This window comes from Mobula hypostoma, chromosome 14 (assembly GCF_963921235.1).
Source record: "Mobula hypostoma chromosome 14, sMobHyp1.1, whole genome shotgun sequence".
NCBI lineage: Eukaryota > Metazoa > Chordata > Chondrichthyes > Myliobatiformes > Myliobatidae > Mobula > Mobula hypostoma.
In genome coordinates, this window is record NC_086110.1 from 37,697,933 (window position 1) to 37,725,904 (window position 27,972).

Sequence of the window (27,972 nt, forward strand, 5' to 3'; positions counted from 1 at the left end):
GAGGGATATGGAAACAAGTATGAGAAGGTTGAGGTAAAGGTTGCTGAACCAGGAAACCTGACTAGTCAGCAAACAGAAAGATGATGGCCGAAATAAGACTTGCTGCAATTTAGGAGATGGCATGAAGTTTTGTATAATATAATTTATTGAAATTTGAATGAGAAGGCTGCCGAGAAGTGCTTTGAAACAGAGATAGAGGATGAACTGGGCAGGACACTTGGAAACTGGAAATAATTTGGAAGGTGTGTAGCTTGGGTGGTTGATGGTTGGGTTGAGTTGTTCTCCATTCATGGCAATTTACTTGCAAATATATCGTCACTATGCGAGGAGACATTGCCAGTGCACTGTTAATTTTGGTGTGTCCTCCGAATGCTTGGCCTTTAGGTACTTTTCAATCAGCTGATTGGACATCATTTTAGAAACTCAATTGTGGGGAGGAAATCTCGTCACTGAATGGCTTGGGGCAAACTTCGTGCATTATGGTCTGGATTTTTGCGCACATCGGCTTATAAATAGGATTGGGGTCTACGTGTTTGCTTTCATGGTCGTATATTTCACCTTAAGCATTCATGGAGGAAGAAGGGTTGCTCCCGTGCGGAGGCTTGCCTACAGGCGATGTTCTCCCAACTAAGCATCAGTGAAAGTCACGGTGCAAGCGAACACGCGGCATTCAAGAAAATTTCTAGAAGTGTGGTTTTCCGCGAACAATTCTGTAAACAAACACGTAGGCCTCAATTCTATCTATGAGCCAATGTGGGCAAAATGGCACACCTGAATACTATTTTAAATTTGATTTCACATTATAATGTACTTTCTGTTTTTTATCTTCTCTCCACGCATCCCCCAAACATCTTGCAACCATAGTAATTCCAAAGCAAAATAACATTTTCAGTGTGGAAGTCGATGGATTTGTCTCCTATATCTACGGCAATATGTTTCAACTGAGATCAAGTGAACGCTCTGTGAAGAAGTTTAAAGGAAAAGGAAGCATAGACCTTTAAGTCAAAGGAAGAATCACTGGTGCACTTTATCAAATACAGCATTGACCTCTTGATTCAGCATTGCAAGAAACAATGGAACCCTGTATGTTTGGCTCAATCAGCATGAACATGACACAATTGGGATGTTTAAAATCTTGTATAACAATCGTCAAATCATTGCTTTTAAATATTTGGCAATGAAAGGATTTTCCAGAACGTTAGATAAATGTGTTCTCATTTGTAATCCTTACAAACTATGAATGAATACAGATAATTTTCTTTTAAAGCTGTGGTAAGTTTATCACAATGTTCAACAGCAGAAATTAAATTAGTTCTATGGGTAATTTGCATTTAGGTATTTGTGGCAAATATATATGTCACAGTGCACTTCACAATGAGGAAGAAATATACCTTGGACCAATAAAGCAATCATTAGGAGTGTGAGTAAACTTGGTTAGAGTTATGTGTTTTAAAGAGGTTTTTAACATGGATGTTGAAAGAGCTGTAAAATATGGATGCATTTGAGGGTGGCAAGTTTGAAGATAGAGAACCTGTGTGTTCAGAGAGGAATATGACCCAGAAGGAGTTCATAATGCAGAGAGGATAAAGTATAAGGAGGAATTTAAACACTTTAAAATTGACAGAATGATCTATGAAGAAATTGAACATCAGGGTAGGTAAAATGATAGACAAGTGGAACTGGTTCAGGTTCGAATGTGGAAAAGAAGCAATTTTTGATAGATTACAGTAACAGGGTAGAGGCTGGGGAGAAGAGACTGAAAGAGGAACGGTAGAGCAAGTTTGAAAGTGACACCTGTAGCTGGTTGTCTCAGCATCTGATGGGGAATGTTACAGAGATAGGGTCTTTGTGACAGAGATGATAGAAAATCTGGTTTACTGTGTCAATGAGAATATTGAGACTGAGAATGGTGGGGCTTAGCCATAAATATCACATGAAATCCTACTTAATAGGAAGAAACTCGATGTTTGTCGCTGTTGCTGAATACATTGTGGTTTATGAATCATTTCAATGATGTAATACTTAGGGGAAATAATTTACCAAAAAACAAATTAATTTGACATTTTACTGCAATAGATGCATCATTAGAAAAAGAGTGTTACAATAATGAAAAGTCCTGCTTTCACTGTCTTGCAACAGATTGACTATTTGATGAAAACATTCATCATCTCATAGCAAAGGGAAGTTTCTGAACTAGTTCATTTGCCGTATTTGGCATATAAGGATAATAATTACACAAGTCTGAGAGAAGTAGATGGTCAAAGAGCAGTAAAATCATAGTAGTTCATAAAGAAAAAGTTTTAAAAGAATTGGAAATAACTTACTGCTGAAATTACATGAAATGCTGCTGAGTGAAAATGTATATTTCATAGTAAGGACATTCTAATGTTTGATCATATTGCAGATGAGTGAAAATATGAATCAGAAGCAGGTTTATTATCACTGTCTTGTATGACATGAAATTTGTTTTGCAGCAGTACAGTGGAAAGAAATTTTTTTAAAAGATTATAAATTACAAAATAAATATTGTTTTAAAAAAAAGGGAATAACCCAGCAGAGTTCTTGGACTGTTCTGAGATCTGATGACAAAATTCCTCATTGCCTAGAAGCAGTTCATATATCTATGGTTTGTTATGCACTTGGATTTTCCCATGGAGTTCACAAGTAAAATCCAAATGAAGTAAACAAGAATACTGAATAAAAATGTCTTCAAATTGTCATCATTTGACATTCCAGAAAATGAATCTAAAAGTAGGATAATTTCGTAATTTAAGGTTGTTCATGTGGAATATAATGTATTAAAAACTGCCAGCTGATTTTAGGAAAATTTAACCCATTGCCTGGTAATTTTTTAAATACCTCTAATTGGGTACCGAAAACATGTTTTTGTCAAATATGAATAATGCGTATTTAGGAGCACTGAATGAAGAAGAGGATTTTGTTATAATGGAAATTGGATTGCCTGGGAGGCCTGAGATGCTGTTGTGGGAAATGGACAGAATACTTGAGGGGAAGTGGTGTGAAGCAGATCTCCATCCTTGCCAATTACCAACAGGACTGCCAGTTAATACAAGTTGCTTCTATTTCAGCAATGGATCTTGGAACTGTAAGGCGCTGGTGGTCTCTTTTCCACACACTGATTAGAATTCTGAGGAGAAAGGAACATAATGAAAGCTGACAAGATCCTTACTTAAGTCCCTTGTTCAGACCTCAGCTTCACGTGAATGGTAGTGTGAGCAAAGCAGGTAGAGTTAATGAGGTTAGAGCACATAGAATCAGGGGTAATATGCCAATATGGGCAAAGAATTGTCATCAAAATGAAAGCTAAAAGTGAGAGTAAATGAATGCTTCTTAGGTTGGCAGACTGACTATTCTGCAGAGAATGCACTTGTGCCCTAGCTGTGCTCAATCTATCTAAATATTTGGCTGAAGGGTCCAAACATCACATTTCCAAGTTTGCTGAAGGTAATAAACAAAGGGGATAGAATATAATATGGAAAAATATGAGATGATCCATTTAGGTAAATGACAGATGGGTAGAGCATTGAAAAGTGTGAAACTGGGTCATGTTCATGTTCAAAGGAACTTTGGTGATCAATTCACTGATGACCAACATACAAGTACAGCAACAGTTAGGACAAACCTTATGTTATCCATTATAAAGAGGATGTGATTACAAGAACTAAAAAGGGCTTATTGCAATTGCAAAGGTGTTGCTGAAACCCCCCACATGGAGTGTTGGGTATAATTTTGGCATGGAACAGTGCAGCATGGATTCACTGAAATAGTTCTATGGATGGCAGCGTCTCATATGAGGAGAGATTGAATGGACCGTGACTATATTATCCAGAGTTTAGAGAAATCAGAAGGGAAGCGAGTCGTATTACTTTCTTGAAAAGCATGCCAGGCTAAATTCAGGGAGAATATTTGCTGCAACTGACCATTGTGCGGAGTTGACAATAAGATGCAAGCCAATGAGGACTGAGATGAAACAGTTCTTCACTCGGGAGAAGGTAAGTCCAGAGGGATGAGGAAACCTTGTCAGTGAGTACATTCTAATCAGAAATCAATCATAACGATCAGATGGCTAACGTATATTCTTACCACTCCAGCACCAGCCCCTCACCCCTGTTTAGAAGACTGTGCGTACATTCTTTTATGGATATTTGCTGAAGTTAATAGAGGTAATTACAATGGTTGTGGTCACAGAACCTGAGACTAGAGGTTGACATTTTAGAAAGATGAAGTAACAGTTACTTTGTGAGAATCAAATGCTTTGCTTCCTTATATAATCAGGGTTGTGAATGCTGTTGAGTGCTGGCAAATGAAGAGTGCTTGACAGCTATTCCAAGCATGCATTCTCACTAGGGTTACCAGCATTGCATGAAAATTGTGATCCTTTAAAAATTCACACATTCCCCTTTCAAATATTTTCTAGCAACACATAAAAAATGCTGGAGAAACTCCACAGGCCTGGCAGCATCTATGGAAAAAGAGTACAGTTGACGTTTCTGGCCAATATCCCTCAAGACTCAGAAAAAGATGAGGAGTCAGAGTAAGAAAGTGGGGGGAGGGGAGGAAGAACCACAAGGTGATAGGTGAAACCGGGTGGGGGAGGGGTGAAGTAAAGAGCTGGGAAGTTGGTGAAAGAGGTACAGGGCTGGAGAAGGGGGAATCTGATAGGAGCAGACAGAAGGCCGTGGAAGAAAGAAAAGAGGGAGGTGATAGGTGAGAAGGTAAGGTGAGAGGGAGAAATGGGAATGGGGAATGGTGAAGGAGGAGGGAGAGTGGGCATTGCTGGAAGTTTGAGAAATTTATGTTCATGCCATCAGGTTGGAGGCTACCCAGACCAAATATAAAGTGTTGCTGCTCCAACCTGCGTGTGGCCTCATCACGACAGTACAGGAGGCCATGGACTGATATGTGGGACTGGGAAGTGGAATTCAAATAGTTGGCCACTGGGAAATCTCGCTTTTCCTGGCAGACAAAGCGTAAGTGCTTAGCAAAACGGTCTCCCAATCTGCGTCAGATTTTCTAGTCATTTTGAGGTACAGCACAGAAATAGGTTTTTCAGCTCACAGAGCCCATGCCAATCATCAACCATTCATTTACAGTGGTCCTACATAAATCCAATCTTCTCCACATTCTCATCAGCTCTCCCAGATTAAACCATTTCCTTGACACAAAGGACAATATACAGTGGCCGATTAACCTACATACCTACACGTTTGTGCCGTTGGATGAATCTGGAGGACCTAGAGGAAACCCATGTAGTCACATGGAGAATGTGTGAACAACATTCAGACAGGACCCAAGGATCTTCGGCACTGTGAGGCAGTAACTCCACCAAATGCACCACTGTGTCACCCTAAACTGCTCAGCTTTTGCTTCTGAAACTACTTCAACTAATGCATGTTCACTGCCTATTTTTCCTGATGGCATTCCATTTACAGCCTTTTTATGGATTGACTTTAAGGAAGTTTCTTTCCAGCCTTAATTTAACATTAATGTTTCTATACAATATATCCATAATCTGGCCAAATCTATTGTTTACTGTGACCATTCTGAATTTAATGTTTTTGTAATGAATTGCACTGATCAATCAGTTCTTTGATCTGAGTTAAAGTGGTTTTTTCTTCTTCCTGTATGCAGTAATGTTTCTAAATTAAAGGCAAAGTTTCATGGTATTTGGCAATGTCATTTCTTTTTATTTTAAAATATACAGTAAAATATATCAATTATTGTTTAGTTATATCACATCGCATAAATAATCCTGCCCTACATATTTTGAAAACATTGCCCCTTTAATTTTCCCATTTCAAAATCTTTCTGGTTTCAGTTTCTGTTTTCCAAATTCTCTTGTGACAGTTAAGATGAGGTCGTGTGCATTGTTTTTACTTCTACAAAATGGCCTTCAAGCTAAGAGGAAAAATGAACTGTTTGCTGATTGATCTGATGATATTTTACATTCTCTCTTTAGTGGGTAAGTGGATATCTCCAGTTAAATGCAGCTAATGAGGTACTGCAAGCAAATTTTACAACAAAGGACTTGTATGTTAGGCCTGGAATCTTCTCTGTAAGGGCTGTTCAGGTACACTGCTAAACTTCCTGGTTATTTTAACTTGAAAGGGAAAATCTACATTCTTGTATGCTCCGATACCAAATCACTATCAATGTTTGTTCTGTGAGTGAAAGGGAAGGGGAGAACAGGGGTGTGCTGAATGTAGACTTTGATTAACTCTTTGAGGTGCAGTCAGATTTGAACATAGAATAGTACAGCACAGTACAGGCCCTTCGGCCCACAATGTTGTGCCGACCCTCAAACCCTGCCTCCCATATAACCCCCCACCTTAAATTCCTCCATATACCTGTCTAGTAGACTCTTAAACTTCACTAGTGTATCTGCCTCCACCACTGACTCAGGCAGTGCATTCCACACACCAACCACTCTCTGAGTAAAAAAACCTTCCCCTAATATCCCCCTTGAACTTCCCACCCCTTACCTTAAAGCCATGTCCTCTTGTATTGAGCAGTGGTGCCCTGGGGAAGAGGCGCTGGCTATCCACTCTATTCCTGTAATTATCTTGTACACCTCTATCATGTCTCCTCTTATCCTCCTTCGCTCCAAAGAGTAAAGCCCTAGCTCCCTTAATCTCTGATCATAATGCATACATTCTAAACCAGACAGCATCCTGGTAAATCTCCTCTGTACCCTTTCCAATGCTTCCACATCCTTCCTATAGTGAGGTGATCAGAACTGGACACAGTACTCCAAGTGTGGCCTAACCAGAGTTTTATAGAGCTGCATCATTACCTCGCAACTCTTAAACTCTATCCCTCGACTTATGAAAGCTAACACCCCATAAGCTTTCTTAACTACCCTATCCACCTGTGAGGCAACTTTCAGGGATCTGTGGACATGTACCCCAAGATCCCTCTGCTCCTCCACACTACCAAGTATCCTGCCATTTACTTTGTAGTCTGCCTTGGAGTTTGTCCTTCCAAAGTGTACCACCTCACACTTCTCTGGGTTGAACGCCATCTGCCACTTCTCAGCCCACTCCTGCATCCTATCAATGTCTCTCTGCAATCTTTTGACAATCCTCTACACTATCTACAACACCCCCAACCTTTGTGTCGTCTGCAAACTTGCCAACCCACCCTTCTACCCCCACATCCAGGTCGTTAATAAAAATCACGAAAAGTAGAGGTCCCAGAACAGATCCTTGTGGGACACAACTAGTCACAATTGTTTCAGTTTTTGTTAGGCCAAATCTATGCAAAGGTTGGCAATCTGTCAGACTGGATGAGAAACTTGCAATGTTTTTCTTCAGTTTCTGGTTTTTAATAGGTCCATTCTGGGAGTTTTAAGTACAGCCCATACTTCTGATCATGTGTCTACAAGACCAAAGGAGTAGATTGCCACACTGCTAACAAACACCTTCTGCCTGGGTACTAGATTCTTGGTTGCACCTTTACCTTGTGAACTGTCCGAGTTACAAACAATCTGTAGAAATGACCCTACCATAACCCGGGGAAAATCTGCATTATGGATTACTGTTTTTTTCTACTTTATTGGTATCACTGGCAAGAAGAGCATATATTACACAGCTCTTATTGTCCTTGAGAAGGTGGTAGTTGTGTTATGTGTGTACATAATAAAGAACTTCAGTTCCTAATGTGCAATACAGGTGGTTCACCCCAGAACCAGAAGTGACATTGATGTGCTGGTGGCACACACTCAGGTCGACCAGAAGCCATTCTGTAGATAAATATGTGTTTTACCCATTCTGAGTTTGTCAAGAACAAACATAATATGGATTCAGAAGCGTGATCTGAACCCAAACTTAATTATATCCAAACCACAGAATGACTGTCCCATGAGGATACAGTGCATGTTGATAAGGCTGCAGAAATATAAGATGACCTACACAACGGGAAAATGTATATTTGCTGCTGATGTGCTTCCTGAGCAGTCAACAAGAAAGAAAAGAGTGACCAAGAGATTCATGCTGATATGGAGGTCTATGTTGACATGACTGTAGCCTCTATTCCAGTATCTCCCCATTGAACAGATGAGATTAGGACAGCAGCAGGAACAAAAACAATGAAGGTACTCAAAAACACAATACAGAAAGGATGGCCAGCAAATAAAAATGACGGTCCAATGTGTATTCAGGATTATTGGGTGTGCAGAGCTGAAATGTCAGCAGTGGAAGATACGGTCTTCAAAGGGAACAGGTTTGTGAATCCAGTGTCACTACACATGGAAATGCTCCAAAAGATACATGAAGGGCATCTTGGTGAAGAGAAATGTAAATGTAAAGCTTGTGAAGTGATGTGCTGGCCAAGAATGAACTGAGACATTAGCCAGACCACAGCTTCATGTGAGATGTGTCTTATCTACAGACTAAAGCAGAAAGTAGAACCACTTACACTACACCCTGTAGCAGACAGGCTGCAGTTCAAAGTTGAAGTGGATTTGTTTGAATATTAGGGGAAGAGTCATACTGTTGTAAGAGACAACTTATCCAATTACCCAGAAATTCAACACTGCAATCAACATCTTGTAAAGCGGTTGTCACCTTCCTGAAAGCTGTGTTTGTGAGGCATGGAGTTCCATGTGAAGTGGTATCCGACAAGGGTCCACAATTTTCGAGCAGTGAATTTGAGTTCTTTGCCAACAATTGGGGGACTTAACATATAACTTCAAGCCCACATCACCCAAAATCTAATGGCCAAGTAGAGAGTGTGGTCAAGGTAGTGAAGGGCCTCATGAAGATTGCGGAAGATGAACAAGAGGACTTCCTCAACAGTCCAATGATTTACAGAAGTGTACCGCTGTAGAATGGCCTTTCACCAGCCCAAATGCTGGTGGTCAACACATGCACTAATCTATCAGTGAATGAAAACCTGTTGACACCTAAAGGAGCACACAAGGTCAAACAGAAACAGTATCACGACAAGACTGCAAAAAGCCTACCAGTCCTGAAGCCTGCAAATCAAGTATGAATCTGAGATCACAATTCCAACACATGGTCCATGCAAGAGGAAGTTGCTCCACATCCCTACCAGAGACCCAGATGGAGTAGGAATACTAAGAAGGAACCGTTTGGATCTATGACCACAAGGCCCGACCCATAGCTGTGACACGCCACATGTTAGAACACCAAAGGGGCCAGCATATGTGAAAAAATAAACTTGTTGATCAGAGTTTTCAGAAACACACTAATAATAACGTAGCAAAGGAAGGCAATACATTTGTGAAAATAAATAGCAGACCAAAATGGATCACCAGACCAGTGCAGAGACTGACTGAAAGGTGTTCAGTGAATAAGAGACTATTTGCTCATTACAACCGAGGTTAATGTAAGCATCTTTGTAGAATGCATTATTGTTTCTTGCAGGTTTATGAGGACATAGTATTGTGTTTGTTTTTTTTAAAGGGGTAAGATGTGTTATTATGTGTATACATAGTAAAGAACGTCAGTTCCCAATATGTAATGCGGGCAGTTCACCCCAGGACCAGAAGTGATGTTAGTGAACTGGTGGCATGCACTTGTGTCGAGCAGAGCCATTCTGTCAATAAAAATGTGTTGGTTTTACCCAAGCTAAGTTTATCTTTGATCAAGAACAAACATAACAGTAACGCGCCAGTTTGTGGAACCGCTGTAATCCTTCTAGGGAAGGAAAGCTATGTGGGTCTTGCTCATAACAGCTGCATAACATTATTAAACAGAGCACAAAGACGTAAGCAGCAGAATTCTATTATCATAGACTTTGCAGTGGGTAGTTTAGCAGAATAACATTTGGGCTGGCATCCTGAGTCCACTGAGGAATTTGAAGCCCACTGTCTGGGAATCCAGCAGTCCACTAGAGGCTGGAGACTTGAGACCAGAGATGGCCTGTCATAGTGTTGGAGGACAGTGTGGCTGGGAGCAAGAAATGGGGCATGTTTTGTTGCTTGTTTTGTGTTATTCTGCCCAATATGATCAGCTTGCTATGTTGGCACTAGAATGTGTGGCTGCCCCAGCACATTCTTAGGTTGTATTGGCTGTTAACACATATGATGTATTTCACTGATGTACATGTGATAAATAAATTTATGTCAATCAACAAATTGTTTTATGTTTCAATTTCTAATAGGCAAAATTTATAATGTGAAGGTCTTCTTTTCTATCATTTAGAAAAATATGGCTTTTTGAGGATAATGCATGGTGAGGAAGTGGAGCTGGAAATAGGCTTTCCAAATGTACTGGTAATTTTTTTTGAAAGGGAACTAATCAAATAAATTGAACCACATTAAAGAGGAACAACAAAATAAACAATGGCTGCTCTGAAATTATACTGCATGGTAATAATTTAACCATATATAACCATATAACAATTACAGCACTGAAACAGGCCCTTCTAGTCCGTGCCGAACTCTTACTCTCACCTAGTCCCACCGACCTGCACTCAGCCCATAACCCTCCATTCCTTTCCTGTCCATATATCTATCCAATTTAACTCTAAGTGACAACATCGAACCTGCCTCAATCACTTCTGCTGGAAGCTCGTTCCACACAGCTACCACTCTCTGAGTAAAGAAGTTCCCCCTCATGTTACCCCTAAACTTTTGTCCTTTAACTCTCAACTCATTTCCTCTTGTTTGAATCTCCCCGACTCTCAATGGAAAAAGCCTATCCATGTCAACTCTATCTATCCCCTTCATAATTTTGAACACGTCTGTCAAGTCCCCCCTCAATCTTCTACGCTCCAAAGAATAAAGACCTAACTTGTTCAACCTTTCTCTGTAACTTAGGAGATGAAACCCAGGCAACATTTTAGTAAACCTCCTTTGTATTCTCTCAATTTTATTCACATCTTTCCTATAATTCGGTGACCAGAACTGTACACAATACTCCAAATTTGACCTTACCAATGCCCTATACAATTTCAACATTACATCCCAACTCCTATACTCAGTGCTCTGATTAATAAAGGCCAGCATACCAAAAACTTTCTTCACCACCCTATCCACATGAGATTCCACCTTCAGGGAACTATGCACCATTATTCCTAGATCCCTCTGTTCTACAGAATTCTTCAATGCCCTACCATTTACCACGTATGTCCTATTTTGACTAGTCCTTCCAAAATGTAGCACCTCACATTTTTCAGCATTAAACTCCATCTGCCATCTTTCAGCCCACTCTTCTAACTGTCCTAAACCTCTCTGCAAGCTTTGAAAACCTTCCTCATCATCCACAACACCACCTATCTTAGTATCATCTGCATACTTACTAATCCAATTTACCACCCCATCATCCAGATCATTAATATATATGACAAACAACACCGAGTACAAATCCCTGAGGCACACCGCTACACACTGTCCTCCAATCTGACAAACAGTTATCCACCACTACTCTCTGGCATCTCCCATCTAGCCACTGCTGAATCCATTTTACTACTTCCATATTAATGCTTAACGATTGAACCTTCCTAACTAACCTTCCATATGGAACCTTGTCAAAGGCCTTACTGAAGTCCATATAGACAACATCCACTGCTTTACCCTCGTCAACTTTCTTAGAAACCTCATCAAAAAATTCAATAAGATTTGTCAAACATGACCTTCCACGCACAAATCCATGTTGACTGTTCCTAATCAGACTCTGTCTATCCAGATAATTATATATACCATCTCTAAGAACACTTTCCATCAATTTACCCACCACTGACGTCAAACTCACAGGCCGATAATTGCCAGGTTTATTCTTAGAATAAATTTAATTTAAAATGATAATTTAAAATCAATGTAACCCAAAGTTAGCATTTTCAGTTGAATTTGTATCAGTTGCAAATTAAATTAAACACTTCCATTGGGATGTGTAAAATGGCACCTGATGTTTCCCAGCTCTTCGTGACAATTCATGTTTTACACCTTCCTGACATAAAGTGTAAGGTTTATGTAGCATGAAGTTCCCCTGGAGACTTGTGGCCCCAATCCAATACAAACATTTTGTATTTCTTAGCCATGAAGCTGATAGGAATTACATTTTTTTCAGTAGAATTTTACAAACCAATTATTCTTTTTTAACCAATTAATGATTTGTTGTCAATCAAAAAACTATAGATGCTGGTAATCTGAAAAAGGACACAAAATGATGGAAACTCAGGTAGCATCTGTGAGGAGAAAAAGAATAGACATTTGTCAAGGCTGATAAACTGACATGTTTTAAAACTTATTTCATTTTGCACTTTCATCTTTTTAATATAGCTACATTGGATTTGGAAGTCAGCCCAACAGTGTTGGATGCCACAATTGGTGAAGAAGTCCTACTAAGTTGCTTATTTTCTCACACCACTAAACTTGACCTGAGCTACATTGTGATCGAGTGGAACCAGAGAACAGGAGATAATGAGAAGGCTATTTGCCTGTTTGAGTTTGGAGAATATGAAATCTATAGACCTGGATCAAGTCTCTCTTTAAGCGAAATAAGCAAAGGAAATGCATCTTTACTCCTAAAAAATGTTACTATTAGTGACATTGGATCATACTCCTGTACAGTTACAATATTTTCTGATAAAAAAGTGGGGAGAGTTACTTTGTCGATTTCAGGTGAGTACAGAGATAATACCTGAAATCTGTCAAAACTGTGTTAGCTGAAAACTGGAAATGTTAATGATGATAAAAATTACCACACGTGTTTGGTGACTAACATTAGAAAATACACCCACATGCCAAAGAATTTCAGTGTTCATCTGCATAATGGTGGTGATTTGAAATCCATTGTTAATTTTAAACATGAGACTGATTATTAAAAGTAGAAAAAGTGTTAAGAATAATTGAAGCAAAACCCAAAGAAGGTCAATATCCAAAGTATAAACAAGTGTCATAAAGTCATAGAAAAGTACATCTAGTCTGTGCCAAACCATTTAAACTGCCCACTTCCATCAACCTGCGCCGGGACCATAACCCTCCATACCACTACTATCCATGTACCTATGCAAACTTCTCTTAAATGTTGAAATCAAACTTACATGCACCACCTTTGCTGTCCACTCATTCCACACACTCACAACCCTCTGAGTAAAGAAGTTTCCCCTCATGTTCCTGTTAAACTTTTCACCTTTTACACTTAACTCATGACATCTGGTTATAGTCCCATCCAATCTCAGTGGAAAAAGCCTGCTTGCATTTACACTATCTATACCCCTCATAATTTTGTGTACCTCTATCAAATCTCCTCTCAATCTTCTGCATTGCAAGGCAGAAAGTCCAGACCGATTCAATCATTCCTTGCTGGAGGCATTGATTAGATCAGATAATAACAGTGGTAAGAGAAAAAAGAGTGAACATTTCAGGGCAATGTCTCTTCATTAGAAAAATTCTAAGAAGGGTGAGCTGGGCAAAGCTGGACAGATGGCCACTGAACAAACAAGATTTCATTGAACAGCACACAGACTCTGGAAAATGGGAGGAGTGGGGAGGGCATGCAACTTGCTCCATTGCAAAGCACCATGAACATGTTATATTCAAAGTGATACCAAATGAGAAAGCTTATGAAGGTACTACTACTACTATTACGTCAACTCAGGCCTAAGGGGCCAGCGTCGGGCACGATGACGGACTCTCCACTTCTCCCTCTCCCAGATCAGTGTGTTCAGTTCATCTACATTAGCCGCGCCGCTGTCTTCTAGGATTGTGTTGACCATATTCTTGGGAGGGTGCCCAGGGTTCATCCTCCCGTGCTTGGGCTCCCATATGATGACTAGCCTGGCAGGTAGCTCAGGGTGGCGTAGACAGTGCCCCCTAGTTGCAGTCTTCTCGCCTCGATTTTAGTGGAGAGCACCGGTGGGTTGTTACAGAGCTCAAAGTTTGTTATGTGCTGTTGCCAATTCACATCAAGAGACATCCGGAGCATTCGTGTATAGCAACCATCCAGAGACTTGTGCATCGTCTTGTTGAGTGTCCACATCTCGCATCCGTACGTGAGAATGGACTCTATGACTGCTATGAAAATCTATGAAAATGCTATGAATCTCATGCAATATATATCCCGCTTCTTTTATTATTGTAGCACCTCCTGCAGTCTGGGTAAACACTGTAAATATTACAATTGAACCTGGTGAAGATAAAGCAATTATTTGTGAGATGCAGAACTTTTACCCAAAGAACCACTCTGTCACTTGGTTGAAAAGTGGCTCAAAAGGCAATGGAAACCAGGTGGATGTCACATCCCAAGCAGTTTCCGGAACACCTCAGCAAAATCAGGATGGGACATTCAATCTGATTTCATTCCTAATCATCAAAGGAAACCAGTCAGATGATGGATCTTTTTATATCTGCCAAGTGGATCATGAAGCTTTAAAATCACCAGTGCAAAAAGCCATTAGTTTGACCGTAAAGGGTGAGTTATAATAAATGAGGTTGGTATCATTTCTCTTACGCCCTGTTTATTCTTATTTAGGGAACCTTGGTTAGAATTTTGTGTAACAGCCACATGATAAAGGCATCACTGAAAGAAGCAATCATCATCCAGTCCCTTGCCTAATGGTACATCAGTTCCTTAAAATTAGTCTGACTTGTTAACACTGTTACATGGTTTGCTGTGTTTCATTTAAAATAAGTTTTTTGTCGTTTATTTGCAATATGTACACAAAATATTTCAACAGAAAAACTGCCAACCTTTGAACTCACTTTATCAGAAAATATACAGCAATAAAATAGTTTTATAGCTGCATTTCACTGACTATTTATACAATATCTGAATCATGCGGTTTCTAAATTATTTTTTGCGGTTTCATTGTCAAATTATGCAAGAAGAGAGTCATTTGACGTGAACATCTGACAGTTTTCAAAATTATACTCAGTAAATACTTAATTAAATAAAAAAAATTTTGATCAATTAGTTCTCTGACCTAATGTGAAGGAGCCTCTGAACCAAACTACATGTGGGATATTAATGTAACGTGGATATATTCTCCCACAGAGGGATGCATTGCCTTTATTTTTCAAATGAGGTACTATATTAAAGTGTGGTTTGTTTTCCAGGAATACCATGACACCATTTTAAAAAAGAGCTCAATGTTTCGATGACATGGTCAATGTTTGTCCTTCCCCAAGATCTTCCACCAGTACCAAAACCACTTTTCTGCTCATTATCACACTCAAAATGCTGGAGCAGCGGTTCCCAAACTTTTTTTAGTGCCGTGGGCCAATGCCATTAAGCAGTGGGTGCATGAACACCAGGTTGAGAACCCCTGTTCTAGAGTAGCTCTTCCAGTTGCTCTGGATTTCCAGCATCTGCAGAATCCTTTGTGCTGCTCATCGTCATTTGCTGTTTGAAGGAGCTTGCTGTGTTGAAATTGACAGGCTTGCTTCCTGCATCATAAGATTTCAGTTTGAATGTATTTCATTGGCTGCTAAGTGCTTTGGAATGTTCTGACAATGACACAAAAATATCAGACAAATGAAATTCTTCATTTCTTTTGGAGAGTTTAGGTGAACGTTGCTAGAACCAGGGCTCGGGGAAACTCAAATTTGCACAGGAATACTGCTGCAATCGATACTCATCCACTTGCTCTGCATAAATATGAAATCAATAGAATTCCCAGGCCCCAAAGCTTTATTGCCAAGCCAACATAGCTGAAAAATTATCAAAATCATACCTTTGGCATCTACATTGATCAATTATTGGATCAATATTTGATATTGATAATATGATTTAGTTCTGAATCACTTGTATCTTTAAGTTTCCTCCCTAAGCTTTGTCAATAATGAGACCATAAGACATAGAAGCAGAGTTAGGCCATATGGCCCATTGAGTCTGCTTCACCCTTCAACCGTGGCTGATTCTTTTTTTCCCCTTCTCAACGCCATTCCTGCCCTTCTCCCTGTAACCTTTGATGCCATGTCCAGTCAAGAAACTATCAATCTCTGCCTTAAATACACCCAATGCCTGGCCTCCACAGCTCTATGTGGTAACAAATTCCACAAATTCACCACTCTCTAGCTAAAGAAATTTCTCCACATCTCTATTTTAAACAGACGCACCTCTATCCCAAGGCTGTGCCCTCTTGTCTAGACTCCCCCACCGTGGGAAACATCCTTTCCACATCTACTCTGTCTAGGCCTGTCAACATTTGAAATGTTTCAATGAGATCCCCCCCCCCACCCCACAACTTTCTGAATTCCAGCAAGTACAGACCCAGAGCCATCAAACGTTCTTTGTATGATAATCCTTTCAATCTGGGAATTATTCTTGTGAACCTCCTCTGAACCCTCTCCAATGCCAGCACATCTTTTCTTAGATGAGGAGCCCAAAGCTGTTCACAATACTCATGGTGAGGCCTCACCAGTGCCTCATAAAACCTCAGCATCACATCCCTGCTCTTGTATTCTAGACCTCTTGAAATGAATGCTAACATTGCATTTGCCTTCTTCACCACCAGTTCAACCTGCAAGTTAATCTTTAGGATGTTCTGCACAAGAGCTCCCAAGTCCCTTTGCATCTCAGATTTTCAGATTTTCTCCCCATTTAGAAAATAGTCTGCACGTTTATTTCGATTACCAAAGTGCACGGCCATGCACTTTCCAACATTGTATTTCATTTGCCATTTTCTCGCCCATTCTCCTAATCTCAGTCCTCATGCAGTTTACCTGTTTCCTCAACACTACCTGCCCTTCCACCATTCTTTGTATCATTTGCAAACTTGGCAGCAGTCCATCTATTCCATCATCTAAATTATTAATATAGAGCATAAAAAGAAGCGGTCCCAACACCAACCCTTGTGGAAAACCACAAGTCACTGGCAGCCAATCAGACAAGGATCCTCTTATTCCTACTCACTGCCTCCTACCAATCAGCCAATGCTCTAACCATGTCAGTAACTTTCCTGTAATACCATGGGCCCCTAACTTGGTAAGCAGACTGATGTATGACACCTTGTCAAAGGGCTTCTGAGAGTCCAAATATACAACATCCACTGCATCCCCTTTATCTATGCTACTTGTAATCTCAAAGAAATCCAACAGGTTTGTCAGGCAAGATTTTCCCTTAAGGAAGCCATGCTGACTTTGTCCTATCTGGTCCTGGGTCACCAACTACACGTAATGCATATGTGCAAATTTGAAATGTGTTGAATCAGACAATAGAAATGTCAAAATAGTTGTGAGTAGATTGCCATTAATCTCTTAGTCAAAATATAAAGCATTACTTTTGGAAGAGTATAGTTTCCAGCATTAGATACTTTAAGTCTCAGTTTTTTCAACTATATTTGGAATATAGTTTGGATCGACTATATTGATATAACATACATCTCTTTCGAGTCACCCCATAGCACATTACAGCCAATGACATGTTTTCTAAAATACTGCTGTTGTTGCATTGGAAATGGTGTTTTGTACTGCGCTGCAACAAAGTTTAAAATTCTGGTCTGTGATTGCAAGTAGCAGTCAGCTCAAAGAAACTATAACAAATAATCAATAACATCTGCTTGGCTTTTTGTCTTCATAGGACCCAAATTAACTAGCAGATCAAGAGTATTACTCACAATTGTTTTGACATTTCTGATCACAGCAATGTCAACTGTCTGTTTTGGAACTTGCCTTTTCTACAATAAAGGGATAGGTAAGTAATAGAACTCTTAAAACTTATTTTTGGGATGAGGTTGAGTTTACCAGGGCAGTATTTACTTACCCTTAATTTTCCCAAGAAGGTGATGATGTCCTATCTCTTCGAGTAATTGGGGTTTGTGTGATGGTAGTGATGGTGATGTTGCCTCAGTGTGTTTGAATAAAATACTTCAGTGATACTAAGCTTCTGACAGTGATCCTTTCCTCTTGTCCCTAGTGCTTTATTGTACTGTAATATTTTTTTCAGTTGCACAATATTTAACTAAGCATAGCTGTCTGACTAGATTTGCATACTCAATGTGTTTTAGTGTTCAGTCCATCTATGACCTTGACTGCTTTTGAAAAAAAAGTAACTTCACTGCGATTGTTAAAAGCAGCAAATGCTGGAACTATTCAGCAGGTCAGTCCACATTGGTGGGAGGAGAAACAGAGCGAACGTTTCACATCCAAGGGTTTTTGACATGAAGCATTGATTCTGTTTCTCTCCCCACGCATGCAGCCTGGCCTCCTGAGTATTCCCTGCATTTTCTGCTTTCAGTTAAGATCGCCAGTATCTGCATCTTTTATATATATATATTTGAACTGGAATTGATCATTGTCCGTCAATCAGATTAGTAAAAGAGCATTCCTTAAAAAAATAAAGCAAGAGGATCAGCAAAGTAAATAAGGAGTGGGAAACGGTCTGGAAGGTTAGATCACATGAGATCCAAGGTGAGATAGCCAATTGGATGAGAATATTGGCAGCATGGTTAATAAGTTAGCATATCTAAGATTGCAGTGAATTCTAGATTAACTGAGCCGGTGTGCGGACAAATGACAGATGGGTAAATGTGAAGTCTTCCATTTGGGAAAGACAAGCAAGTGCAGCAAAGTGAATGGTAGGGTCCTAGTGCTTGCTGTAGACTGGAGACCCAGGGGTGCAGGTGCATGATTCCGTGGAAGGGGCAACACACACAGACATATACTTAGGAAGGCATCAGGATATTGAATACAACAATTGAGAACATCATGTTACAGTTGTACAAAATGTTAGTTAGGCCACATTTAGAGTACTTCATGCAGACCTGGCTGTCCAACTGTAGGAAGAACATCATTCAGTTGAAAAGGATACAAAAAAGATTCAGGAGGATGTTAATAGAACTGGAGGGTTTGAGTTATAATGAGGGGCTGGATAGGCTAGCCTATTGTCCCGTGGAGCATTAGAGGCTGAATGGTGGCCTGACGGAGAACAATAAAATCAAGAGGTGAAAAGCCACCATCTTTTTTCCAGAATAGGGCAGTTCAAAATGAGAGGGCCTAGGCTTAAAGTGAGTGAGGAAAAAAAATAAAAGAGGCCTAAGGGACAATGATTTCACGCAGAGGGTGGTCCTGTATGGATCCTGCTGCCAGAGGTATGTAGAGTGGTGTACAGTCACAATGGTTAAAAGGCATTTCAGCAGGTACATGGAAAGGAAAGAGTTAGAGGGCTATGAGCCTAAGGGACACCTCAGTCTGACATGATCCAGGTGGGCTGAAGGGCCTGTATTCCATGCTGTATAGTTATATGACTCTGATTCTACAAGTAGCAGAGCCTTTTTTTTTAGTAAAGAACAACAAATTGATTATGTTTCTCTTTGATTTTCAGTTACTGCCAGGGTGACAAATATTGTTAAATCAAACCACTGGAACACCAACGCTCCACTTTCTCTTGCCTGTGCAGTTTACTGGTTCGGAACAAAACCAATCGTTGTGTCTTGGTACAGGGAGGAGGTGGGTAAATTCCAAAGAGTCCTCGTTGGTAAATGGGACAACACTTCACACTGTGCAAAAAGGAAGTCAAAAGGGTATTTTCAGAATGAGCAAGAAGATAAAGCAATGTTGTTCCACAAAGGAGAATATGATATTGCTGTGACTTGGAACAGCCACGAAAGTAGTGGAATGTACAGTTTAATATCTCAGCTCACCTTCAGATGTGCAAGAGCTGCGGAAGGAAAGCAGGAGTACTATTTTTCTGTCCAGCATGGCTCACTGAAGCAAAACATTTTAAGATCCGTTATTGTAGAAATAGAAGGTGAGTTGCCGTTATTTTATTGCAGAATAGGCCAAAATAAAATTTGAAATATTTTAAACTAAACTAAAATAGACATTGATAAGAAATAGAAACCCTTTGGAACTCTTTGTTCTGTACAATCTATAGCCGCCAGCAGTCCATTCCACACACTCACCATTCTCTACGTAAAAAAAACTTACCCCTGACATCTCCTCTGTACCTATTCCCCAGTACCTTAATACTATGCCCTCTCGTGCTAGCCATTTAAGTCCTGGGAAAAAACCTCTGACTATCCACACAATCAATGCCTCTCATCTACTTATACACCTCTATCAGGTCACCTCTCATCCTCCGTCGCTCCAAGAAGAAAAGGCCGAGTTCACTCAACCTATTCTCATAAGGTTTGCTCCCCAATCCAGGCAACGTCCTTGTAAATCTCCTCTGCACCCTTTCTATGATTTTCACATCCTTCCTGTAGTGAGGTGACCAGAATTGAGCACAGTACTCCAAGTGGGGTCTGACCAGGGTCCTACATAGCTGCAACATTACCTCCCAGCTCTTACACTCAATCCCATGATTGATGAAGGCCAATGCACCATATGCTGCCTTAACCACAGAGTCAACCTGCGTAGCAGCTTTGAGTGTCCTCTGGACTCGGACCCCAAGATCCCTCTGATACTCCACACTGCCAAGAGTCTTACTATTAATGCTATATTCTGCCATCATATTTGACCTACCGAAATGAACCACCTCACACTTATCTGGGTTGAACTCCATCTGCCACTTCTTAGCCCAGTTTTGCATCCTATCAACGTCCCGCTGTAACCTCTGACGGCCCTCCACACTATCCACAACACCCCCAACCTTTGTGTCATCAGCAAACTTACTAACCATCCTTCCACTTCCTCATCCAGGTCATTTATAAAAATCACGAAGAGTAAGGGTCCCAGAACAGATCCCTGAGGCACAGCGCTGGTCACCGACCTCCATGCAGAATATGACCCATCTACAAACGCTCTTTGCCTTCTGTGGGCAATCCAGTTCTGGATCCACAAAGCAATGTCCCCGTGGATCCCATGCCTCCTTACTTTCTCAATAAGCCTTGAATGGCATATATGTTAAGATTTCATTTTGTAATATTTTCTGGTATATCACATAGTATATGCCACTAGTGGAAAGAGTGAATTCAAGTTAAAAAAAGGGTCTCTCACCTGAAATGTTTCTCTGTCTACAGATGTGGGGTGACCTGCTGAGTATATTTTTTGTTTTAGATTTCCAGCAGATTTTGTTTTTTTAATTTTTCTCCACCACAGGAATTTGTCTAGTCAAACTTTTTTTGATCTCTCACTTAAGTAGGGGTCCCACACCACCAGGTTCAGAACAGTTATTGCTCTTCAACCATCAGGCTGCTGAAACAGCGTGGATAATTTCACTCACCTCAACACTGAACTGATTCCACAACTTATGGATTCACTTTCAATGACTTGACAACTCACGGTCTCAGTATTATTTATTTACTTGTCTATTCATTCTTTATTTGTTTATTTTAAATGTGCACAGTTTTGTCTTCTTTAACACATTGGTTGTTTGTGAGTCTTATTTGTGTGCAGTTTTTCATTGATTCTATTGTATTTCTTTGTTCTACTGTGAGTGACTGAAAGAAAATTAATCCCATGGTAGTGTACGATGACAAAAGCATACTTTGATAATAAGTTCACTTTGAAATTTGAAGTAAGGGTATCCCTTGGGAAGGAAGATGTTCAATGCAGTCTCACTCACTGCAGTCTCAGACAATCTTCTGTAATAGGAGACATTATTCCACTTGGTTTTCAGCTGCACTGTCAAGTTAACATTATATAAATCATGCACAAGACCACCTAGGTCCACCTAAAATTCCAGTGTTCTCACTCCCTGCCCACTTAAGAAAATTGTGCTTTTCTATTTTTACTATTGAACTGGATAACCCTACTTGCCTCACAGATCCCTTTAAATCTTTCTCTTCACACCTTAAGTCTACATCCCTTAGTGTTAGACACCCCTACGAGAGGAAAAGGACTGTGATCCTCAACCTCATCTATGCTCCTCGTGATCTTATAAATCTCTATAGGGTCACCCCTCAGCTTCCTACGCTTCAGGGAAAACAGTTCCAACCTACCCGGTCTCTCCTTATAACTCAAGTCCTCCTTGTTAAGCTTCTCTGCACCTTCACTAGCTTAATCTCATTCTACCTACACCATGGCAATCGCAATATTCCACACACACTCTCACCATCATCCTATATAGATAGAGATAGATAGATACTCTATTGATCCCAAAGGAAATTACAGTGACACAGTAGCATTACAAGTTTATAGATAAAGAAATATACAAACATTAGAAGAGAAATAAGAAAGAATAAAAAAATAAGACTCTCAGATAAAGGAGCAGAAGTAGGCCATTTGGCCTATAGAGTTTACACCGCTATTCGATCATGGGCTGATCCAATTCTTCCAGACGTCCCCCCTCCTCTGCCTTCTCTCCCGTACCCTTTGATGCCCTGGCTAATCAAGAACCTATCTATCTCTGCCTTAAATACACCCAATGATTTGGCCTCCACAGTCGCTCATGGCAACAAATTCCACAGATTTACCATTCTCTGACTAAAGTAATTTCTTCGCATCTCTGTTCTAAATGAATGTCCTTCAATCCTGAAGTCATGCCCTCTTGCCCTAGCCTTCCCTACCATGGGAAATAGCTTTCCAACATTGTATTTCATTTGCCACTTCCTTGCCCATTCCCCTAAACTATCTAAATCTCTCTGTAGGCTCTCTGTTCCCTCAACACTACCCACTCCTCCACCTATCTTTGTATCATCGGCAAATTTAGCCAGAAATCCATTAATCCCATAGTCCAAATCATTGACATACATCATAAAAATCAGCAGTCCCAACACCAACCCCTATAGAGCTCCACTAGTAACTGGCAGCCAGCCAGAATAGGATCCACCCACGCTAGTAACTTCCCTGTAATTCCATGGGCTCTTATTTTACTAAGCAGCCTCATGGGTGGCATCTTGTCAAAGGCCTTCTGAAAATCCAAGTTCACCACATCCACTGCATCTCCTTTGTCTACGCTGCTTGTAATTTCCTCAAAGAATAGAGTAGGTTAGTCAGGCAGGGTTTTCCTTTCAGGAAACCATACTGGCTTTGGCCTATCTTGTCATGTGCCTCCAAGTATTCCATTATCTCATCCCTAACAATCGATTCCAACAACTTCCCAACCACTGATGTCAGGCTAACAGGTCTATAGTTTCGTTTCTACTGCCTCCCACCCTTCTTAAATAGCGGAGTAACATTTGCAATTTTCCAGTCATCCGGTACGATGCCAGAATCTATCGACTCTTGAAAGTTCATCGTTAATGCCTCTGCAATCTCTGCAGCTACTTCCTTCAGTACCCAAGGGCGCATTGCATCAGGCCCAGGAGATTTATCCACCCTCAGACCATTAAGCTTCCTGAGCACCTTCTCAGTCATAACTTTCACTGCACATAAATTACCTCAAACAGTCCAACAGGAGGGGATCATTACTTTCTCAGTTATAGTTTGACTCATTATAGAGCCTAATGGCCGAGGGTAGGAATGACCTCAGATAGCGCTCTTTGGAGCAGCGCAGTTGTCTTAGTCTATTACTAAAAGTGCTCCTCTGTTCAGCCAAGGTGGCATGCAGAGGGTGAGAAACATTGTCTAGAATTGCCTGGATTTTCCGCAGGGTCTTTTGTTCTACCACAGTCTCTAGTGTGTCCAGTTTGACTCTTATAACAGAGCCAGCCTTTCCAATCAGTTTACTGAGTCTGTTAATTCCATTGCTCCAGCACACCACTGGATAGAAGATTGTACTGGTGACAACAGACTGTTACAACATGTGAAGGAGAGGCTTGCATACTCCAAAGGACCTCATACCTCAGGAAGTAGAGGCAACTCTGGTCCTTCTTGTACACAGCCTCTGTGTCGGTGCTCCAATCAAGTCTGTCATCCCCAGATACTTGTAGGCCCTCACCACAACTATGACCTCACCATCAATAATACCAGGGAGCAGTGCAGGCTTAGTCATCCGAAAGTCCATCACCATCTCCTTTGTCTTACGAATGTTCAGCTGCAGATGATTCAGCTTGCACCATTTGACAAAGTCCTCCTCCAGGGCCCTGTGTTCATCCTCCCATCCTCCCTTTATACGCCCAACTATTGGTGAGTCATCAGAGAATTTCTGCAGATGACATGACTCAGTGTTGAATCTAAAGTCCAAGGTTTACAGGGTAAATAGGACGGGAGCCAATACTGGCTCCTGTGGGGCCTGAGTGCTATTTATAGCCATGTCTGACACACAGCTCTGAAGCCACACAAACTGTGATCTGCTAGTCAGGTAGTCCATTATCCAGGATACAATGGAAGTGCCAACCTGCATTGAATTGAGCTTTTCCCCACAGCAATGAGAGCTGTAGGGTTTTGAAAGCACCTGAGAAATCAAAAAACATGATCCTCACAGTGCTGCCCTGCTTATCCAAACGGGAGTAGGCTCTGTTTAGCAAGTAGTTGACAGCATCGTCAACTCCAGTGTGCTCCTGGTAGGCAAACTGCAGGGGATCAAGGGCTAATCTAACCAGGGTCGAAGGTGAGCCGGGACCGGCCTCTCTCAGATCTTCATGATGTGTGAGGTCAGGACCACTGGACAGTCGTCATTCAAGACTTTTGGTTGGCCCTTTTTGGGCACCAGGACCATGCATGATGTTTCCCACACAGTTGGGACCCTTTCCGGGTTGAGACTCAGATTAAAATTGTTGAGAGCTCCACATAGCTACTCAGCACACTCCTTCAGGACCTTGGTGTTCACGCCATCCTGTCCCAATGCTTTGCCGTGTTTCCTCAGAGCCCTTCTCACCTGCTTAGTGGTGAAGGGGAGTCCATAATGATTGGGGAGCTGGGGGAGGGGAAAATCGGGATGATAGCAGTTGGTGTGCGGATGATAGGTGCAGGGCAAGGAGGAGATGCAGACAGTGGTAGCCTGTGTTGTTTATCCACATGCTGGACTGGAGGGGGGAGGAGGGGAGGTGTTGTTACTGAGCGAGAATTGGGTACCTTGGCACCTGGACTGGTGTGCTGAGGGGGGTTGTGAACAGAAGGGCAATTGTCAAACCTATAGAAGAATTGGTTTAACTCTGTATCCCATTCACGGCTGCATTCCAGGGCTCTACAGCCAGGCTGATTGAAGCCAGTGATGTTCTTTATGCCTCTCCACACCCCCCATGTTCTACTCTGCCCAAGCTTGTTCTCCAGCTCGCTCCTGTATTCCTCTTTAGTCACCTTGATCTTCTCCTTTAGCTCCCTCTACACACGTTTCAATTCCTCCCTGTCTCCTGATCTAAAGGCTCTCTTTTTGTGGTTGAGAAGAGCCTTTAGCTCACTAGTGACCCATGGTTTGTTGTTAGGGAAGCAACAAACAGTCCTTGATGGTGTTACAGTGTCCACACAGAAGTTGATACAATTAGTGATGCAATCAGTAAGTCCGGTAGTGTCCTCCCCATATGGTTCACAAAGCACATTCCAGTTAGTTACCTGAAAGCAGCCCTTCAGGACCTCGAGGGCCTCTGGAGACCATTTCTTTACTACCTTGGTGGCAGCTAGCCGCTGCTGTGCTTTGGGCTTATGAGGTGAAACAGGCTGTGATCTGATCTTCCAAGTGGAGCTGTGTGTATCTTTAACGTTTCAATACAAGAGATCCAATGTTTTATTTTCTCTTGTATGACACTTGACAAACTGATCCAAGCTGGGTAGGATTGTCGAAGGAGAAACATGGTTGAAGTCTCTCCCGATACTGCAGTGAACGTATTGGGGTGTTGAGTCTGGAGCCTCGCGATGGTGGTGTCTATGACATCACACTGCGTCGGGAAGGCAGAATGTAGACAACCAGCAAAATGGTGTGGCTGAGCTCACGCAGCAGATAAAATGGATGCTATTTCACTGCAAGCAGTTCGATGTCCGGACTGCAGATACGTTCCTTCACAGAAATGTAACAGGGATTACACCATCTATTGTTCACAAACACAGCAAGCCTACCCCTCTTCCTCTTACCGCACTGTAGATTAACTCTGTCTGCTTGTATCATTGAAAACCCAGTCACAGTAGCATTGCACTCCGGGATTTGCTTGTGTAACCATCTCAGACGGTGTGTGCCATGCAAGGTGGCAGCACATTACAGTGGCTCCGTGACCATTAGGCATAGGAGCAGAATTAGGCCATTTGCCCGTTGAGTCTGCTCTGCCATTTTATCATGGCTGATCCATTTTTCCTCTCAGCTCCAATCTCCTTCCTTCTCCCTGTATCCCTTCATCACCAGACCAATCGACAATCTATCAATCTCTGCCTTAAATATCCATAAAGACTTGGCCTCCTCAGCTGCCCGTGGCAATGAATTCCACAGACTCACCAATCTCTGGCTAAAAAAATTCCTACCTCACTTCCATTGTAAGAGGACTCCCTTCTACTGTGAGGCTGTGTCTTCTGGTCTTAGGTGCTCCCGCCATAGAAAACATCCTTTCTAAAATAAGGGGCGCAAAACTGCTCACAATACTCCAGGTGAGAACTCACCAGTGCCTTATAAAGTCTCAACATACCGACTGTTTTAGACAGCGCCCTATCCAATGAAGGCAAGTGTACCGTACTCTTTCACTATTTTGTCTACCTGTGTTGCCACTTTCAGGAAACTGTGTGCTTGCACCCAAAGTCCTACAACACTCTCCAGGTCCCTGATATTTGCTGTGCAAGTCTGATCCTGATTTAGCTTCTTAAGATGCAACACTTTGCACTGTCTGAAATGATTACTTTTTCGTAAGTCTATATTGACTTCACCCAAACGCACACAACAAACCTTGGAAGAAGTTCAGGGAACAACGACTTAGTTGGATAGCATGAATGGCTTGTTGTTTGAGAAATGGCCGTGTTTAGAGGAATGTTAAGTGATTACGTAGAGGACTGACTGAGCTTGACAGGGAAGATTCTGAGAGATGATTCTCCTTGTGGGACAATCTGGAATTCAATAGCGCAGTGTTTGAATAAGTGATGACCTGTTTAAGAAGAAGATGAGGAAAAGTTTCTTTTTTCCAAAGGGATGAAATCCTTGAAATTCTCTACCACAATGAGTGGTGAATATATTCAAGGTCAAACTACAAATTCTCATGTTTGTTATATGCAATATTTCTGAGGTTTACTAAATTCCCCTGAGAGAATCACACAGAGATTTTGCATTTATTTATCTAACCCTGTGAGGCAGTTGATCAAAGAGTGGCCCTTTTGCTTCAGGGTCAGATCGTTTTGGAATCAAGTCTTGATCCAGAGCTGAGCACCAAAATCGACCAATACGTTTGAGAGCTGTGCTGAAAGGGTGCTGCTGTGTGAGGAAAAACCGCCATCCGTTCTTTCAGGTGGACCTGATAGGGCGGCACGGTAGCATAGTGTTTAGCACAACGCTTTACAGTAGCAGCGACTCACATTCAATTCCCGTCGCTGCACGATCTCCCCGTGACTACGTGGGTTTCCACAGGGTGCTCTGGTTTCCTCCCACAGTCCAAAGATGTACTGGTTAGTAGGTTAATTGGTCATTGTAAATTGTCTTGTGATTAGGCTAAGGTTATATTGGGGGTTGCTGGGCAGTGTGGCTCGGAAGACCCCATTCCGCACTGTGACTCCAAATAAATAAATAAATTATATATTTCGTATTATTAAATCAAAGAGAAGTGGGGAAGTTTCCTTGGATGTACTGGCTAATATTTGGTATGTCCTGATCAGCATAAATAATGCCAGATAATTTGCTTTTAATTATGGGGATTTATTGTGTGCAAATTGGCTGTGATGTTTCTTCCAGTAATGACATCCATTTTAAGTACTGGCTATTTGCACTATTTGTAACGTGTACCTCAAATGATCAAAACATACTGTGAAATGTGTCATTTTCATCAGTGCCAACTCAGCCCATGGATTGTGCTGGGGTGATCCCACTAATGTCACCACACTTCTGGTGCCACGATAACATGCCCACAACTCACCAGCCCTAACCATATATCTTCGCAATGAGGGAGGAGATCGGAGCGCCCAGGTAAACCCAGACCATCACAGAGCGAACATACAATCTCCTTACAGACAGTGGCAGATCTAATTGGCGATCACTGGCGCTGTACAATGATTGTTCTAACCCCTATGCTACCATGCACCATGGTTTAAAGTTCAAAGTACACTTAATATCAAAGTATGTATACATTATACAACCTTGAGATTTGTCTCCTTTCAGG

General features: G+C 41.3%; 2 protein-coding genes across 2 annotated transcripts in view; both read left to right on the top strand.

The window, feature by feature from the left end:
* Positions 1–4,543, top strand: part of pop4 (POP4 homolog, ribonuclease P/MRP subunit) — a 39,754-nt gene extending 35,211 nt beyond the window's left edge. Inside the window, exon 7 of the mRNA XM_063066945.1 lies at positions 865–4,543. Within this exon, the coding sequence (XP_062923015.1) occupies positions 865–1,001 (137 nt within the window). The 3' untranslated portion in view covers positions 1,002–4,543. The remainder of the gene's footprint in view (positions 1–864) is intronic.
* Positions 4,544–5,846: 1,303 nt separating this feature from the next.
* The window catches only part of LOC134356206 (NLR family CARD domain-containing protein 3-like), a 44,174-nt gene continuing 22,048 nt past the window's right edge, over positions 5,847–27,972 (top strand). The window contains exons 1-5 of the mRNA XM_063066946.1: positions 5,847–5,983; positions 12,266–12,607; positions 14,070–14,399; positions 17,508–17,621; positions 19,251–19,676. Of these exons, the coding sequence (XP_062923016.1) occupies positions 5,908–5,983; positions 12,266–12,607; positions 14,070–14,399; positions 17,508–17,621; positions 19,251–19,676 (1,288 nt within the window). The 5' untranslated portion in view covers positions 5,847–5,907. The remainder of the gene's footprint in view (positions 5,984–12,265; positions 12,608–14,069; positions 14,400–17,507; positions 17,622–19,250; positions 19,677–27,972) is intronic.